Genomic DNA, 17,046 nt, shown 5'->3' with positions numbered 1-17,046 from the left:
ATATATATATATATATATATATATATATATATATATATATATATATATATATATATATATATATATATATATATGTATATATATATATATATACAGTGAGGAAAATAAGTATTTGAACACCCTGCCATTTTGCAAGTTCTCACACTTAGAAATCATGGAGGGGTCTGAAATTGTCATCGTAGGTGCATGTCCACTGTGAGAGACATAATCTAAAAAAAAAAATCCAGAAATCACAATGTATGATTTTTTAACTATTTATTTGTATGATACAGCTGCAAATAAGTATTTGAACACCTGAGAAAATCAATGTTAATATTTGGTACAGTAGCCTTTGTTTGCAATTACAGAGGTCAAACGTTTCCTGTAGTTTTTCACCAGGTTTGCACACACTGCAGGAGGGATTTTGGCCCACTCCTCCACACAGATCTTCTCTAGATCAGTCAGGTTTCTGGCCTGTCGCTGAGAAACACGGAGTTTGAGCTCCCTCCAAAGATTCTCTATTGGGTTTAGGTCTGGAGACTGGCTAGGCCACGCCAGAACCTTGATATGCTTCTTACAGAGCCACTCCTTGGTTATCCTGGCTGTGTGCTTCGGGTCATTGTCATGTTGGAAGACCCAGCCTCGACCCATCTTCAATGCTCTAACTGAGGGAAGGAGGTTGTTCCCCAAAATCTCGCAATACATGGCCCCGGTCATCCTCTCCTTAATACAGTGCAGTCGCCCTGTCCCATGTGCAGAAAAACACCCCCGAAGCATGATGCTACCACCCCCATGCTTCACAGTAGGGATGGTGTTCTTGGGATGGTACTCATCATTCTTCTTCCTTCAAACACGTTTAGTGGAATTATGACCAAAAAGTTCTATTTTGGTCTCATCTGACCACATGACTTTCTCCCATGACTCCTCTGGATCATCCAAATGGTCATTGGCAAACTTAAGACGGGCCTGGACATGTGCTGGTTTAAGCAGGGGAACCTTCCGTGCCATGCATGATTTCAAACCATGACGTCTTAGTGTATTACCAACAGTAACCTTGGAAACGGTGGTCCTAGTTCTTTTCAGGTCATTGACCAGCTCCTCCCATGTAGTTCTGGGCTGATTTCTCACCTTTCTTAGGATCATTGAGACCCCACGAGGTGAGATCTTGCATGGAGCCCCAGTCCGAGAGAGAATGACAGTCATGTTTAGCTTCTTCCATTTTCTAATGATTGCTCCAACAGGGGACCTTTTTTCACCAAGCTGCTTGGCAATTTCCCCGTAGCCCGTTCCAGCCTTGTGAAGGTGTACAATTTTGTCTCTAGTGTCTTTGGACAGCTCTTTGGTCTTGGCCATGTTAGTAGTTGGATTCTTACTGATTGTATGGGGTGGACAGGTGTCTTTATGCAGCTAACAACCTCAAACAGGTGCATCTAATTTAGGATAATAAATGGAGTGGAGGTGCAGTTTAAAGGCAGACTAACAGGTCTTTGAGGGTCAGAATTCTAGCTGATAGACAGGTGTTCAAATACTTATTTGCAACTGTATCATACAAATAAATAGTTAAAAAATCATACATTGTGATTTCTGGATTTTTTTATTTTTAGATTATGTCTCTCACAGTGGACATGCATCCACGATGACAATTTCAGACCCCTCCATGATTTCTAAGTGGGAGAACTTGCAAATAGCAGGGTGTTCAAATACTTATTTTCCTCACTGTATATATATATATATACATACACACACACACACACACACACACACACACACACACACACACACACATACATATGTATGTATTTACAGTATATATACTGTATATACACGCATATACATAATCAATATTCAAATATTATAGATATAGAAAGAGAGAGAGAGAGAGAGAGAGAGGGAGAGGGAGAGAGAAAGGGAGAAAGGCAGAGAGCTTGAAGGGCCCTGTAAATACCTAAACGTAAAAAGTACTTTTTTATACAGTAGGTCTTCAAAACATATCAGCATCTTCAAACAACTCTGAACAAGCAGCATGGCGTGTCTACAACATGACCTTTACTGGCACGAGACAGAGCGCCTCGTATTTCCCTTGTTTATAGCGGTTTACAAATGGCAATATGACGCTACAACTGACTACATCTGCTTCGGTTCCATTCTGAGCCTCTGAAGAGCAGCCACATTATCTAATACACCACGGAGTAGAAGCCACATAGAAGACACATAGACACTGACTGAAAGTGACACACTCACACATGTACACACACCATACGGACATAGCCATAGCAACTGCTGCTGTAACTAAGGGATGGCGTTCCATTTGAGCTGCACATGCAGGCACGAGAGCCAATGATATTTCCACGGGTTCGACACTGGCACTAGCTGAAATCGAAGTCCCCGGTTTTGGAGGCGAAAGACCAGCTGTTTAGTCTTTGTTTTTGGTTGTTGTGTGTTTCTTGTTCGTAAATGCCATCCTAAAACACGTCTAACACAACAAACGGATCTATATAGGCTGCAGCGTGAGAAACGAGAGGAGAACAGGGTCAAATACCAGAGGAGTTAATTCTTCCTTTTTAAAATGACATCTAATTAGAGTTTTTTGCAGTGGAAGTGAGTAATTGGCCTGGCCCACTTACTGTACCGAGCCTTCTCTCGCGCTAGAACCCCTGTTGAGTGACAAGATTCGCACACCCACCGACACACATGCATGCGAGCAGACGCACACAAGCGCACACACGCTCATGCACACATGCATGCTGAACTTTCACTACACGACGAGAACCCACGCATGCATTCACTCACAGGGAAATATATATATACATAAGCATGGCCACACACACACACACACACACACACACACACACACACACACACACACACACACACACACACACACACATGCTCTCTATCTTTCCGAGCAGATTCTTGCCTCTCTCTGTGGCCTAATTGTTTGCCAAGTCTCCATATTGCACCTTTGTATTATGCGCTGCTGCATCCAAAGTCACAAAGCTAAAAAAAACAACAGCCCGGGCGTCTGTCCAATCCCATCCTGGATCAGGTGCATGTCGCATTGCAAATGCAACCAAACACTGGCTGATTGGGTTATTTTACAGACAGATGTCCAAATATTTGTCACTGTTTCTTTTTAAGGCCATAAGCAAACCTCATGGGTTTCATTGGTACTGTTACACACAGATGCACCAGATAAAGTCTAGTCTTTCATTACAAGGTTACAGTCAAGGTACAGTAATGCTGCAATTGAAATTATGGCATAATTTATTCCCCCGTGTAAATCTAAACCTGTTTAACTTTTTCTTTTGTGGAACAAACTAGAAGACATTTTGAAGAATGCCCCAGCTGCTCTTTTCATTACAATTACATTAAATGGGGACTGAAGCTTTCAAGCTTCAAAAATGACTTGTTTAAAATCTTACTTTGAAAACGTAGCATAAAATAGTGTAAAAAGTGTTCTGAAGCCATGCAATAGCTTTAAATTCTAAAACTATCACTTTACTTTTATAAAAACTCACTGGTGCATGCAAATTAATTTCAAATATTTTTCATTATGCATTATTTCTAAGAATTACTTATATAAAAGTTATACTTATGTAAAAGAAACCATAGGGGATTTTAAATATCCTTTTATCTTTAATACAATGCACTTTAAAAAGTAATAGTTTATTAATTATTCAATAAGTCGCCAAGGGAAGGACTGTTCGTTCAAAAACCCAATTTTTTTTTTTGAATTCACTATTCACTCAATAGGATATTTCTTCTTGTATAAACTAAACTACGTGTTCCCCAGAATATGATGCAGACTGTATGTAATGCCTGTATTAAAACATTTAAAGCAATAATTCACCCCAAAAATTTAAATTGTGCCATAATTTGCTCACCATCATCTAATTACCTGTATGAATTTCTTTTTCATTCATAACAGAAAAGATAGTATTTTGAAAAATGTCTATGGTCTATACAATTAAAGTCAGTGGGTCCAATGTTGTTGTTTTATTAGCTGTTTACACAGTTAGTCATTCTTTAGAATATCTTCTTATGCGTTTCACACAAGAAATAAAGTCATACTAGGTAAAGCCCTTTTTTTTTCAAGTTTCACTCACAAATGTGCATCTCATGCAAGGCCCAAACCATGTCTTGAGGTAGTAATGTAAAAGACGTTCTAGGTCTAATTGTAGATGAGCAGTAAAGTAAAAAAAATAAAAAATAAATCTCACAATTTAGACTTTTTCCATTGTGAGATCATTCCATGGCAGAAAAACCCTACAGGATTGCGAGAGATAAATTTGAAATTGTGAGGTCTACGACAGAAACAAACTCAGGGTGTGTTCACACTTGTAGTTCGGTTCGCTTGGTTCTTTTGGTCCAGAACAACAACAAAAACGAGTGCTGGTCCGCTTAGCGTTCAGAACATAAAGATACTGAACCTAAGGCACAGGGATATGTTCACAACCTGATAGGTCGGCTTTTATTACATTTTGTGACGGAACTTACAGAATATCCAAAACAATGCTGTGTGCTGGGATAAATGTGCTCGTTGTATGTACATAGCCTGCATATGGTGGTATTTTCTCCAGATGAGAACCTGTGAAGAGTTTATAAACAGTGATGGGAATAACGGCATTATAGATAAACTCCGTTACTAACGGAATTATTTTTTTCAGTAACGAGTAATCACACGAATTACTGTTTCTCCCGTTACAACGCCGTTAGTGTGAGAATAAAACGCGGCATTACTATAATTGAGCTCACTGAAGCGGTTTTCATCCGAACAGGCTCTCTGTCAGTCGGACCTGCAACGTTTTTTTTTCTCTGGTTGGTTGATGTGTGTGTGTGTGTGTGTGTGCGGGCGTACGCGTGCATGCCATGTGTGTTGGGGGGTGGGTGGGGTGCTACACATAACTGATGATGATTGGTGGGTGGGAGATAAGGTTGAGGTTGATAGGTTGAGTTCACACACACACACCTATAACACAAACGCACACGCATATGCACAGTCACACACACCGACGACCAGGTGGAGTCAGAGCGATGGCAAGTCCAACGACTTCAAAGGTAGCTTTCGCAGACTGGAAGTATAAGCGCTACTTTTCCCTTGTTGAGGTGAAAGGTAAGAATGTTTATGTAACGTGCAACTTATGCCCAATTCTAATGTAATGAAGCACCTCACATCATCACATGCCGGCACAAAATTAGTGGCTATAAAAACCCAGGTGAGAACGTGAGCTCCACTACCAAAGGAGTAGTATATTACTGATAATATTTACACAATATTTACACTATAGTAGGTCTACTGATAATATTTAAAATAATGTATTGAATTTGATATGTCTCTCACATTGTCCCACAGCAAAATTACAATAGTGTACATTAATGTACAATGTTTTATAATAATAATTTATTCTATTTAGTGTCCAATTCATTCATTTAACATATTTAATATTGGGGGCATCCAAGTTATTTGACATATTTGAACATTTGAAAAAAAAAAAAAAGTAACACAGTAGTTACTTTCCCTGGTAAATAGTTACTTTAATAATTATGTAACTCAGTTACTAACTCAGTTACTATTTGTAAGAAGTAACTAGTAACTATAACTAATTACTTTTTTAGAGTAACGTGCCCAACACTGCTTATAAAATGTGTAAAGTAGTCAAAACAGCGGCAGGAATCCCTCAGTCACACACACAAACGAAGATCTGCAACAGGGAGACACGCGGTTCTGATGCTTGTACCAAACTGTGATGGCAACATCACAACTATGACGAGAAAAAACAGGTATGTTTGAGCATTTTGTCCTGTTTAGGGTCGCATCTTGTGAGATCATGGCCCTTACATGTCTTTGGTCCATGTTGCGCTCATATTTCATTCGAACCACACCAGAGTTCGATTGGAAGCGTACCCGAGAGCCATCTTTTCAGGGGTCTCGGTCCGCTTGTTTGGTTCGCACCAGGGTTTGAATGGCGTTCACACGCACTTGCAGAGCAATCGCACCAGGATTCGTTTTAATCAAACCAAACATGTCAAGTGTGAACAAACCCATACATACTGATCTAATATCCTAAAGACTCCAAACTGTATATTTTATGAAAAGCCAGACAGAGTGAGAGCATCTCTGCAGTCCAGTCTACTTCCCATACAGCAATTCCCAACACTTGACCTATTTGCATTCACACATGGCCTTATAAAGACAACACAGATTTGCCATAATTAGGGCCTCTGGTGGCAATAGTTAAAAACAACTTTGTCCTCACAGAAAGGGACACACTCTAGCCCGGACATGAGGGACCCACACAAAAGTGGACACGCGATCAGACATGGGCATGTTGACAGTTGTCCTAATAAAATCACTCATACTGCTTCCTTTTGGGATGGCCACTGACCTGCTGTGGCGCTGCGGGGGCTGTCTCCGGGTGTCTCCCTCCCCCAGTCGGCCCAGGGAAGGGGAACGACTTCGGGCAGAGCGTCCCCCCCGAGCCATGGTCTTCACCGTGCCATTGGGGCTGTTCTGCATCTGCTGGGGGTGGCGGGGCAAGAGGCTGCGCAGGGGGGAGGCGACAGGAGAAGGCGAGCGAGAGCGGTCCAGCGGTAGCTTGTTGACGTTCAGGTTGTTGTCGCTGTTGGAGCGGAGCAGCACACGTGGGGCGGCAAGTGTGCTCCTACCCTGGTGCTGCGGCGGCGTTTGCTGCAGCGGCCTGCTCCGACCCGTGCCTGCCGGTGCCTCCCGGAAAGGCACTGGGAGAGAGAGAAAGAAAGAGAGTGATTAAATAAAAAGAATAGAAACGACTGTTTATTTAAAGTGTAAAGTGGACTTTCAAGTACTCCAACGACATCAAAGTAGTTCAGCTTTTTTCGGTGTCCTTCATTCCATTGAAAGTGGCAATAATTAGAGCACTGTAACGAGTGTTCAAGAACAATCTGCTAGACTGCGCTTCGGTTTTTTACTCATAATAAGAACTTTGTTCCATGAAAAGACCAAACACTGTCTGCTCATCAAGTTCATAATCACCCAGTTCGATGCTCATTTACTGAATAATGAATACATTTGTTGCTGTTCAATTTATTATGTGAGCTGTCAGAACTGGTCGAATTCTAGTTAAAGTAATACTCCCGATTAAGTGTGCTCAATAAATTGTTAACACTTTCCAATAAGGTTCAATATGTTAATTTTTAATTAATGCAACAGCTAACATGAACAAACAGTAAACAATACTTTCCCAGTATTTATTATTATGGGTCCATTTCGTTATATACCAATACATTTTAAAATTTCAAGTTGCATAAAATAACATTATTAGCTATATTATGAAAAATATTTAAGTATGCACTGTAAAAAGTGATCAGTTGACTTAACTTAAAAAAGGTGAGGAAACCCTCATGCGTAATTGAAAAAATTTAATTATGTGAACTTGACAATTGCACATAACTCATTTTTTCAATTACGCATGAAGTTTACCGAATTGTTCAGAATATAATTTTTCAAGATGTACCTTTTGGAAAAAGGCTTTTTGATCAAGAAAATGCTTTTATTTGCATATTTACATTTTTGTATTGAAAAAGTATGATAAATACTGGTAAAATGAACCAACAATCTTTTTGGCATACCATAAAAATAACCTGTGGCCCATCTGAATTATATAACAATTAGGCTATCGATCTCAAAGTGAAAACCATGTAGCCTACTGAATTTCATTAACAGTAGAAGTAAAATCGTATGTACGGGGGATGTGTGGTCCCGTCAGCGAGGCACGCAAACATGACAGTCATGCGGCTCTTAGGGCTCGTTCACACAGAACGCGTTTTTGGTTTGAAAAACGCGAGAGAGTGGAATGGGGAAAAAACACAAGGTCTCGAGACGCGTTTTTTAAAAGTTGAACTGATTTTAACATTAACCAGGGTTAATAATGCTGTAAACATTTAACTGTAAACTAAACAAAAACACACAAAATACATATCTGCAAACTGGAAGCATTCGAGACAACAATACTGATATATTCAGTAATGTTTCATTCAAAAATGGTTATGAGGTAGGCTTACTTTTCTAGGTCAATGGATTTTATAATTTACTAATGTATTCCTCTCTAAGTTTGCATCATGTAAACAGATATATCAATTTCCGGTATCAGAAATGATTCTAATATGCTGATTTGGTGATCAAGAAACGTTTGATACTATTATCAATGTTGAAAACAGTTGTGCTACTTGATAATGTTCTGTAAAGTATGATTCATTTATGAATAGAAACTTCAAAAGAACATTTACTTGAAGTACAAATCTTTTGTAACATATTTTTTTATCTTTACTGTAAATACGGTAATACGTGTAATACATCCTTGTTTAATAAAAGTTACTGACACCAAACTTTTGAACAGTAGAATTTACATATAACATGCATAGACAACCATAACTAAGCTATTTGTAGGTCTCCTCAAACCTCTAAACACAGTGTGTATGTGGTCTGAAAACAATCTTTTTTTCAACTCAAGTTTGGCGTTGCCAATGGTGCAAAAACTACACTTTAGCTACAACTTTTACTTCATCGCCCCATTGACTTTGTCAAAGCTTTACTGTTTGGGTCTTTTTTTTTTCAAACTGAGAGATGAGTCAAATACATTTCTTGTGGAAATCAAAGTTACAGTTTAATATTCCTTTAATAGAGTAAACAACATGTTTTTGGTTTCTTCAACAAGAATATGCTGATCACAAAGTCTCCAGAGACATACACCCACAGCAGCCAACTTCTGTGGTTCCAAGGTGATATACACAAATTTCAGGGCCAGATGAAGCCTCATCTCCACAACACCCCCCTTCTCGGGTCTAGGATATTCCCTTGAGTTCTCTGTTTGCTCTGTATGCATTATAATTGCCTATATTTATTTATCCGCTGCCATGTTAAAGGTGGTCCACGTTTTTCCAAAGAAGCTTGTTTCTCGGAAACACTAGGCCGCTGAAAGACACAGTTCACGCATGAACTAGATATCACTGGCTGGGTGAGACAAACGCTATAAATATATTCAGAAAAAGAACCCAGGAGAAGCATAGAGGAGAATTACGCCGCTAAACACACAGTCTCCCCTGTTCGTTAATGTGCTGACGTAATGGCAACTTGGAGCATTAGATCATGGAAGGCTTTCATTGGATGATGTTCATGACAAACGGTCTCAGAGGTACAATGCTCCCGTTCATTATTTAAAAGGCTACTGTAGGGGGATTATTACGGCACTAATGTTCAAACCCAACCCCCACAAGCCGAGAAGAAATCCACCCAGCCCCCCGCCGATGTGGCAGGTGATGCCACACGAAACCTGCCAATAAAAAGAAACCAGCATTGATAATGTCACAAGAAGGAACTAGATGGTTTATATGGGCAGCCCCACAGAGCACAACAAGCAGGGTGACATGACAAGCACATTGGCTGCTGGAACACGCTGGTTTTGGAATGCTGATGATACAGTCATTTCCTTCAAACAAGTGAAATCAAAGTGGCAGCATTCCAACTGCAGCATTCTAATTATAAAATGTACCAATTCCACTAAACAAAACTGTAGGAAAGGTATAACAAACATGTTAAACAACTCTTCAGGCAGGAAAATCCATGAGATTTCACAGCATGAAGTTGATTGAATTCCTTGAAGACTGAAACGACTCTCTCACAGTGATGTTCTTTCCATCCACTCTTGGCCTCAACTTTTGTTTCATTTTTGTAATCTGTCATAATATATAACGGAGCTCAAACACACTTTTTCCTCACCTAAGAAAAGTCTGAACACCTTCTGAGCATGAATCCCATGGAACAAAAGTCCCCAAAGGTCAGGACACCCCCCAAAAGATCACCTCTTACCTTCTTTCTTGAAGGCATTCAGTAAAGACTTCATTTCTCCTCTTAGTTTATTGCTCAGTAACTCCCTTGAAATGTCCGTTTTGCCTTGAGGAACTTGGAAACAGAAGGTCAGGTTCTCCTGGACTGGGGTTCCTCGGTCACTGAAGCACAACGGAGAGGGTTACGGAGAAGGCAAGCACTGTGGTGACAGTGCCCGCTCCACATGATGCCGTCTGTGACTGCGAGAGGAAACGGCAGAGCGCACAAGCCTCGCACGTTTCTCCGCTCAGTACTCTCTCTCTCTCTCGCTGACACACATACGTGCACACTAACTCTCTCACTCGGGCTCCGCTTCTTTCCGTTTCGTCCCGCCCCCCGTTCTCTCTCCTTATCGCTCTTTCCCCTCACAGAATCATTCACTGTACTATCAGCTGATGCCTCCCCCATCTGGATTCCTCTAGGTAGACAAGGCAGAAGACTGATTGGAGTGTGTTGTTGAATCAGCTGGTTGACAGGACCATGCTGGGATAATTTGATTCAAAACACCACCATTATGAGACAAAGTACTGAGATAAACACAATTGCCCAAAATCCTTCAAGTTCAGCCCATCAGAGGGGCACGATTCCATCAGAAGTGTTTTTAAAAATTGCTGCCGACCGCCCACCGAACGGCGCAATCAAGACTTTTGAATCAACTTGCGACAACGAGAAGATGTTATTGATTAGGGATTTTAACCCTTGTCGTCTAACCAAAACAGCTGTATGGGAATCAAGCCCCCGAGTGTTGCTAAGCAACCCAGGGATGGATGTCTAAATTAGTCAGTGCAAGTTGTCGGGTTGTGAATTCTCCCGTTACCCATGTATGTGGGCTGTCCTTCCTTTCACACTAGAAATTCACAATTGCCTCTCTCGCTCTCACTCTCTTTTTATCCCCCCCGCCTCCCATTTTCTGGAATGAGATGAAAAAAGATCTTTGAGGAAGGAATTCTTGCATATTAAAATCTGTGTCAGGGTATGATGTCATCAGCATATAGATGGATATGGAGTTGATACAAACAGTGCGAAAGTCTGAAACCACTTGTGAAAATCCTTATACATTACATTCTAACAAAAAATAGAGCATGTATGAGTGAATGAAAAAATTAACATGAACTTTAAAATTTGGTCCAGCTGACATGAACTTGTAGCCTGGATGCCAGCCGAACTTAGCCCCGCCCACAACATTCAGACATCAGAAACATCAGATTCGCCGATGTGATCAATCAAACTTGCGGCGAAGTGTTGCCAACAGTGTTATTGTTAAAACTAAAACTTTTTGGTTAAGCTTTAGAATAATGGTCATTAGTTAACATTAGTTAATGTATTTACTAACATGAACTAACCATGAGCAGTACATTTGTTACTGTATTTGTTCATCTTTGTTAACGTTAGTTAATATAAATCCAGCTGTTCATGGTTTGTTCATGTTAGTTCACAGTGCATTAACTAATGTTAACAAGATTTTAATAAAGCATTAGTAAATGTTAAAATTAACATTAACAAAGATAAATACATGCTTTATAAGTGCAGTTCATTATTAGTTCATGTTAACTAATGTAGTTAACTAATGTTAACTAATGACCATTATTCTAAAGTGTTACCAACTTTTTTTGTTCAGTAGTTGAAATAAATCTAAAATAAAATAACATCAAATAAAAATGATTAAAACTTAAAAGAAAATGAAAAGTTGAAGTTCTAAAATTAAAAACAAAAAATTAAAACAAGAGCACATAATGACTAAAATTAAAAACTCAAAACTGAACATATAAAAAATGTATTCTAAATATTAATAAATACTAAAATATTATATAAATAACACTGTTTTACAGATATTTGCTACTGATATTCAAACTTTTGTACATAATCGGTAATCAATATTTCAATATCGATATGCTGATAATCGCTGTCTTTTGGTACATTTCCAAAGAATAAAAAAAAATGCCATTTCTTACTGTTTAAGACCAACTATAACTAACTTATTGTTTACATACTTTAATAACATTATTAATTTTTATTATTATTGCATCAAAAAGCAGAAATAACAAAAAAATATATAACTTTTAAAATAATTAAAAAATGAATTAAATAATTACAAATTAAATCTGATTACTGACTTAAAAATAATGCAGAATTAGCATTTTACCTCATATTTTTTTTGGGCCTGGTTTCACAGTCAATGCTTAGATTGAGCCAGGATTAGGCCTTAGTTTAATTAGGACGTTATAAAAATGCCGTAGAAAAAAACACATTACTTGTGTGCATCTTGAGACAAAACAATGGCAAGTTGCTTTCAGTTAAAACAGCTCAAACATGCAATTTAGTCTGGGACTAGGCTTGAGCATTGGGATAATGTTTATTTCCAGATTTAAATCAAATTCAAAATTTTCAATATGGTCTCAGACTTTCAGACCTATATCTCCCAAAGTACACTGCTTATTAGACGACTTGTATACAGCATGAATGGACAGAGTGGAACAGTAAATCCAACATCATTTGTGCTTCATTAGAAATCTCAATTCCATCTCTGTGCTCTAATGAGCCAGCAAAATGACAAAACTGACAGCTTCTTATATCTAACTCAACTCATACAAGTAATAACACAGCAAAATCGTTGGAAACTGGTCCCCAGGGGGAGCTGTAAATGTGCTTTCAGGGAGCAGTTGTGATATGGCCATGAAAACGAGCTCCCCTTTAAAATAACCCAATGCAAACCCTGTGAGTTAACTCTCTGCGGACGGCCTCCTCTTTCTTTTCGCTTTCTTCTCATTCTTCTTCTCTTTGCTCACGCCATTAACAAACCCAGAAAAGTGACGATCGCCCTTGCTTCAGTAGCTTTGCTTAATCTTTCCTGATAAAGAAAACATCCTTTCATACGTGTCAGCAATTTCGAAATCCTCCGAACGTCCAGAGCCGAGCTAAAGATGAATAGACATTTTCACCCAATTAAGGACTCTTTATACGTAACAAACAATTCCGCCGGGCCTCCGAGGGGCCGGCCAGCGCAGCTGGTATCCACAGTCTCATTAAATCAATAGTCATTAAACTGCACTTGAAAGTGTACCTCAAACTAAAGAGCTCAACCTATTTGATCGAAGCTGGCGCAGGTTTGAACTTGGGTGGTGAACTGAAATCCATCACTCTGTCATGCTTTGAATTTGGTCTTGTTTATAAGCCATGATTAAAACTCAAGATGGTGTATTATATTTCCCAGCGGCCCCAATATCTAATATAGACTGGCGTAATGCAATATGAGCCTGCGTGTGTGTGTGTACGTTTGCATGTGTGCACGCATACATGCATATCTTCCCATAATTCACACAATATTTGAGCGCTCTTTGAAATCTGCACCATTTCAAATGCTTTACCAAGTAAGTCGATAATAAGCCAGGCTCCAAGACCTCCTTGGCTTCTCAACCGCGACAAGTGCGCACAAGGCAAACTCACATCCCTTAAGCCAATTATTGTGCGGATTCGGGAACCATGGCAACCACCGGGTGGCATTAAATGGGATGTACATTTACATACATAACTACAGTGCTCGTTTTAAACATATAGGCATGGTGGCCGGCACATAAACAAACAAAACCTAATGGATTTCGTGGATTTTGGGAATGCAAAGCCCACCCAAATGGTTTGAATTTGTGACTATCAAAGCTCCAACACTGTGCCCTCTGCTGTGGTCTAACATGTGACATGTAATTACCGGATCCCCTGCTACTATGCGCATGGAAATAACAAGCCGTTCCTGTTTCCTCCCTGAGTGACGCATTAGACACAACGACAAACTGTGCAACTATTGAAGATTGTTCAATCAAAACCTTATAAAAACAATATCAGCGCACAGCTGGCCAGCCAGTTCATTCTGTCAAAGGTTCCTTTCGCCTCAGATTGAAACATCCGGAAGCCTGCTGATTCCCATATTCTGCTGATGGAATCTCTGTGTTTATGTCAGAGCTGTTACCCAAAGGTATAAGGAAAACCTGACAGCTGTAGCAAAGAAGATGCGTAATGCTACATCTACACTTCAGGTCAGTGCTATTCCCCGAATAGCTACACTATTAAAAATAAAAGGTTCCAAAAGGAGGTTTTCACAGCAATGCCATAAGATCCATTTCGGGATCCCCAAAGAACTTTTAAGTGAACAGTTCTCAAAAGAACTATTTTTTTCTAAGGCCCAGTTTACACCTGGTATTAACTCTTTCCCCGCCAGCATTTTTTGAAAAGTTGCCAGCCACCGCCAGCGTTTTTGATCATTTTGTGTATGAATATCTAAACATGCAATACATCAAAAGAAAGAGTCTCTGCTTTTAAACAAAAAAACTGTTTTATTCTAGCTTCATGCATACTTTTTTTTATCAACACTCGAATATGGGTTTCATAAAAAATAAACATTTTGAACAAAAAGCTGAGAAAATCACAAGACTACATATCGACAAACACAGATGGAGCAGATCGAGTCCATCAACACCCCCAAAGCTTCACAGACCTATAGCTTGTCCTGGGTGGACATTTCATTCAGTAACATTTGGCAGATTTATATGCTGTTTAATGTTGATGATCGCATTATTTTACAAATGCATATGATTACATGTTTCTGCGTCTTCACCTGTGTTTTGATTCAGTACTCTTTCAGAAGATGCGTAATAGCGCCCCCTACCTTAAAACAGTGAAAACACAGAAAGCCAGAAAATTCTGTGCTTTCTCACAAATAACTGACAATTCTGAAAGAGTCAAGATGCGTTTTGGTCGATCGGATCACAAATGGACGATGCTAAATACAGGTGTAAAGGGGGTCTAAAATATTTTGAGCTTGTCCACTTTCGACCACTTCCAGAGGTAGTTTAAAAATGCATTCGACCGGCTTGCTTTGGTAGTGTAGACGCTCATGTGATCGAATGTGTTTGAACAGCCACAAAAGACTAGCCTGGTCCTACCAGACTCTCGTACATTTCATTTGTACAGAGAGTCTGGCCACTCTCCATTGACAAGCGTTAACTTCCTTGAAGGCGGGTACTCTGTTGAAGTTTAAAACTATTGGATCTGCCCAGAGCCACTCTGGATCTGCCATAACCAATCGCTAACGTTTGGTCGTGACGTATGTCATGCGCCATTTCTCACATGGAAGTCGGGAACGCGCTGCTCACGTGGTCCGTAACATGATTGTGTGCTGTAAATAAAATGTCATATGCTTGTTATGATAAGAATAAATGCTGCCGTAAATAACGGCCCAATTCAAATGTTTACGTGCTTTTCTTCTTTTTATTTTTTGAGCGGTGATTAAATATATTGCTCTTGTAAATACTTGCCAGCATTTAAAGAAATACAAGTCTAGAAATGCATCCAAATTACAGCGGCAGCCGCACGGTGCTCTGCAGTGGTCAAAAAGGATATAAACAGTGAATTTTGAAGTGACATATTCTTGAAAACTCAGAGATGTGGATTCGGACAGCAATTAAATGACCACATGACCTTGGTGTTTGTCTAAAACAGTAGATAATTCGGTCGGGGATTTTTACGCAGGTGGTGGGAGACGGTCGGCAATAAAATCACTGACTAGCCCCCGTAAATGATGACAAAACTTTCCGACCCCTCCTTCACCACTAACGGAGCGAGCTGGAAAATCAAACCCCGTGGGGAGGAGGGCCACAACATCATGGCCACCAACAGAACTCAGCAAAGATTGTTCTTGCTCCGACTTTAACTTCTGGATATTCGGCAGCGATGCCACAACGGAATGAACGGCTTCGCTCGCATCTTTCTCCGCCGCCATTACTGAACTACAACTCAAACTAGCGCACGACATCAACGTCATCGTTCTCAGCCACTCCCTCGCTGATTGGACCGGTAAAAATTTGTTCGGAGAAAACCTAAGAATATGCCGCAGTCCCAGACGGAGTACTGAAGGAAAATGAAAATTGAGCGGAAGTACGTAGGAGGGCGGAGCCAGGCTAACAAAAGACCACCTACTGACCTAATGCGTAAACATTACGGGAAGCGCGCTAGCCAGGCGGGATTTAAACTTTGTCAGCTGAAGACCCAAGTTTGTTTTGAAGACGAAAAACGTAACAAGCACAATGTTCTCTCACCATTCCTGATTTCTCTCACACATTCACAGCGTTTGCCGTGGTCTTGCGACTATCAGAGCAGAAACGAAAGCTGCTGCTCTCCGTATGTTTTCCGTCGTCTCCAGGGGCATTCATATGTGAATTGCATGTAAATGTGTAAAACTTATTTTGTCCATAAGATCGAAAAAACATACATTTACCCACTCATAGACCCTCCCCTCGAATAAATCAGGACAGAAGTGGTCTAAATTGGACAAAAGAGACAGATAAATACACCAGGTGTAACCAGGTATGTGTCTCCCTCTTTTACTTGTGATCCAATCGACCAGAACGCATCTTTATACCAGGTGTAAACAGGGCCTGAGTGTAAAGAACTTTTTAATCATCTTTTTCCACGATAAAGAAACTTTTGTGCAATGGAAAGCTTCTGTGAATGTTAAAGGTGAACCATTTAAAATAGTTAAAATTGAACCATTGATGCCAATAAGTCCCAGAATCATTATTCCACATTTATATTTTACATCAATATAGAGGGAAAATGAACTGACAAAGCAATCAAAGTCACTCAATGTCGGAAAAACCAGGACAAATGTGACAAAAAACTTGAACGTGACAGTTCCGATCAGAAAAAAAAACGTAGGACTTGATAATGGCCTAAATTCAGTACAGGAAATAGTAGGAATTCTGCTGGTGTGCAAGTGCCTGTGTGTGTGTATATGGATGAGTCTCCTCTTCCTGTAAGGTCTGTAGCTTATGTAGGTCAGCCCCACTGAGTAACGCTCTCTCTATATGCATGCTTGGGTTCGGCGCATGAAGCCATCTATAGGGTGCAACGCCTGTGCACACAACCTTCAGGGGCAAACATATATCACAAATATCATAATTTATAAAGCACAATGCACATGGATCACATGTTATATGTGGAATTTGGTGAAAATGTACATGCAAAATGCCTGTTATGAATAATTAATATGTAAATGAGTTATTTATGTCATGTCATCTACCCTCTACATTGAACACGGACATATCCGTGGCGTGTGAAGTCCTTCAAAATCTGATTTACCCAGAGCAGACTTCATTTTATCCAAATCCTTTCATTTAATGATGTCTAATGATTAATTAAATCTGTTGTGCCTTCCC

At 39.8% G+C, this 17,046-nt stretch overlaps 1 protein-coding gene across 1 annotated transcript in view; it reads right to left on the bottom strand.

The window, feature by feature from the left end:
- shank2b (SH3 and multiple ankyrin repeat domains 2b) overlaps positions 1-17,046 on the bottom strand; it is a 101,288-nt gene that overhangs the window by 67,634 nt on the left and 16,608 nt on the right. Inside the window, exon 5 of the mRNA XM_079808733.1 lies at positions 6,366-6,717. Coding sequence (XP_079664859.1) covers positions 6,366-6,717 — 352 coding nt within the window. The remainder of the gene's footprint in view (positions 1-6,365; positions 6,718-17,046) is intronic.

Source organism: Gobio gobio (genome assembly GCF_949357685.1).
Source record: "Gobio gobio genome assembly, chromosome: 25".
NCBI classification, from domain to species: Eukaryota; Metazoa; Chordata; class Actinopteri; order Cypriniformes; family Gobionidae; genus Gobio; species Gobio gobio.
This window is presented reverse-complemented; position numbering and strand designations above follow the sequence as displayed.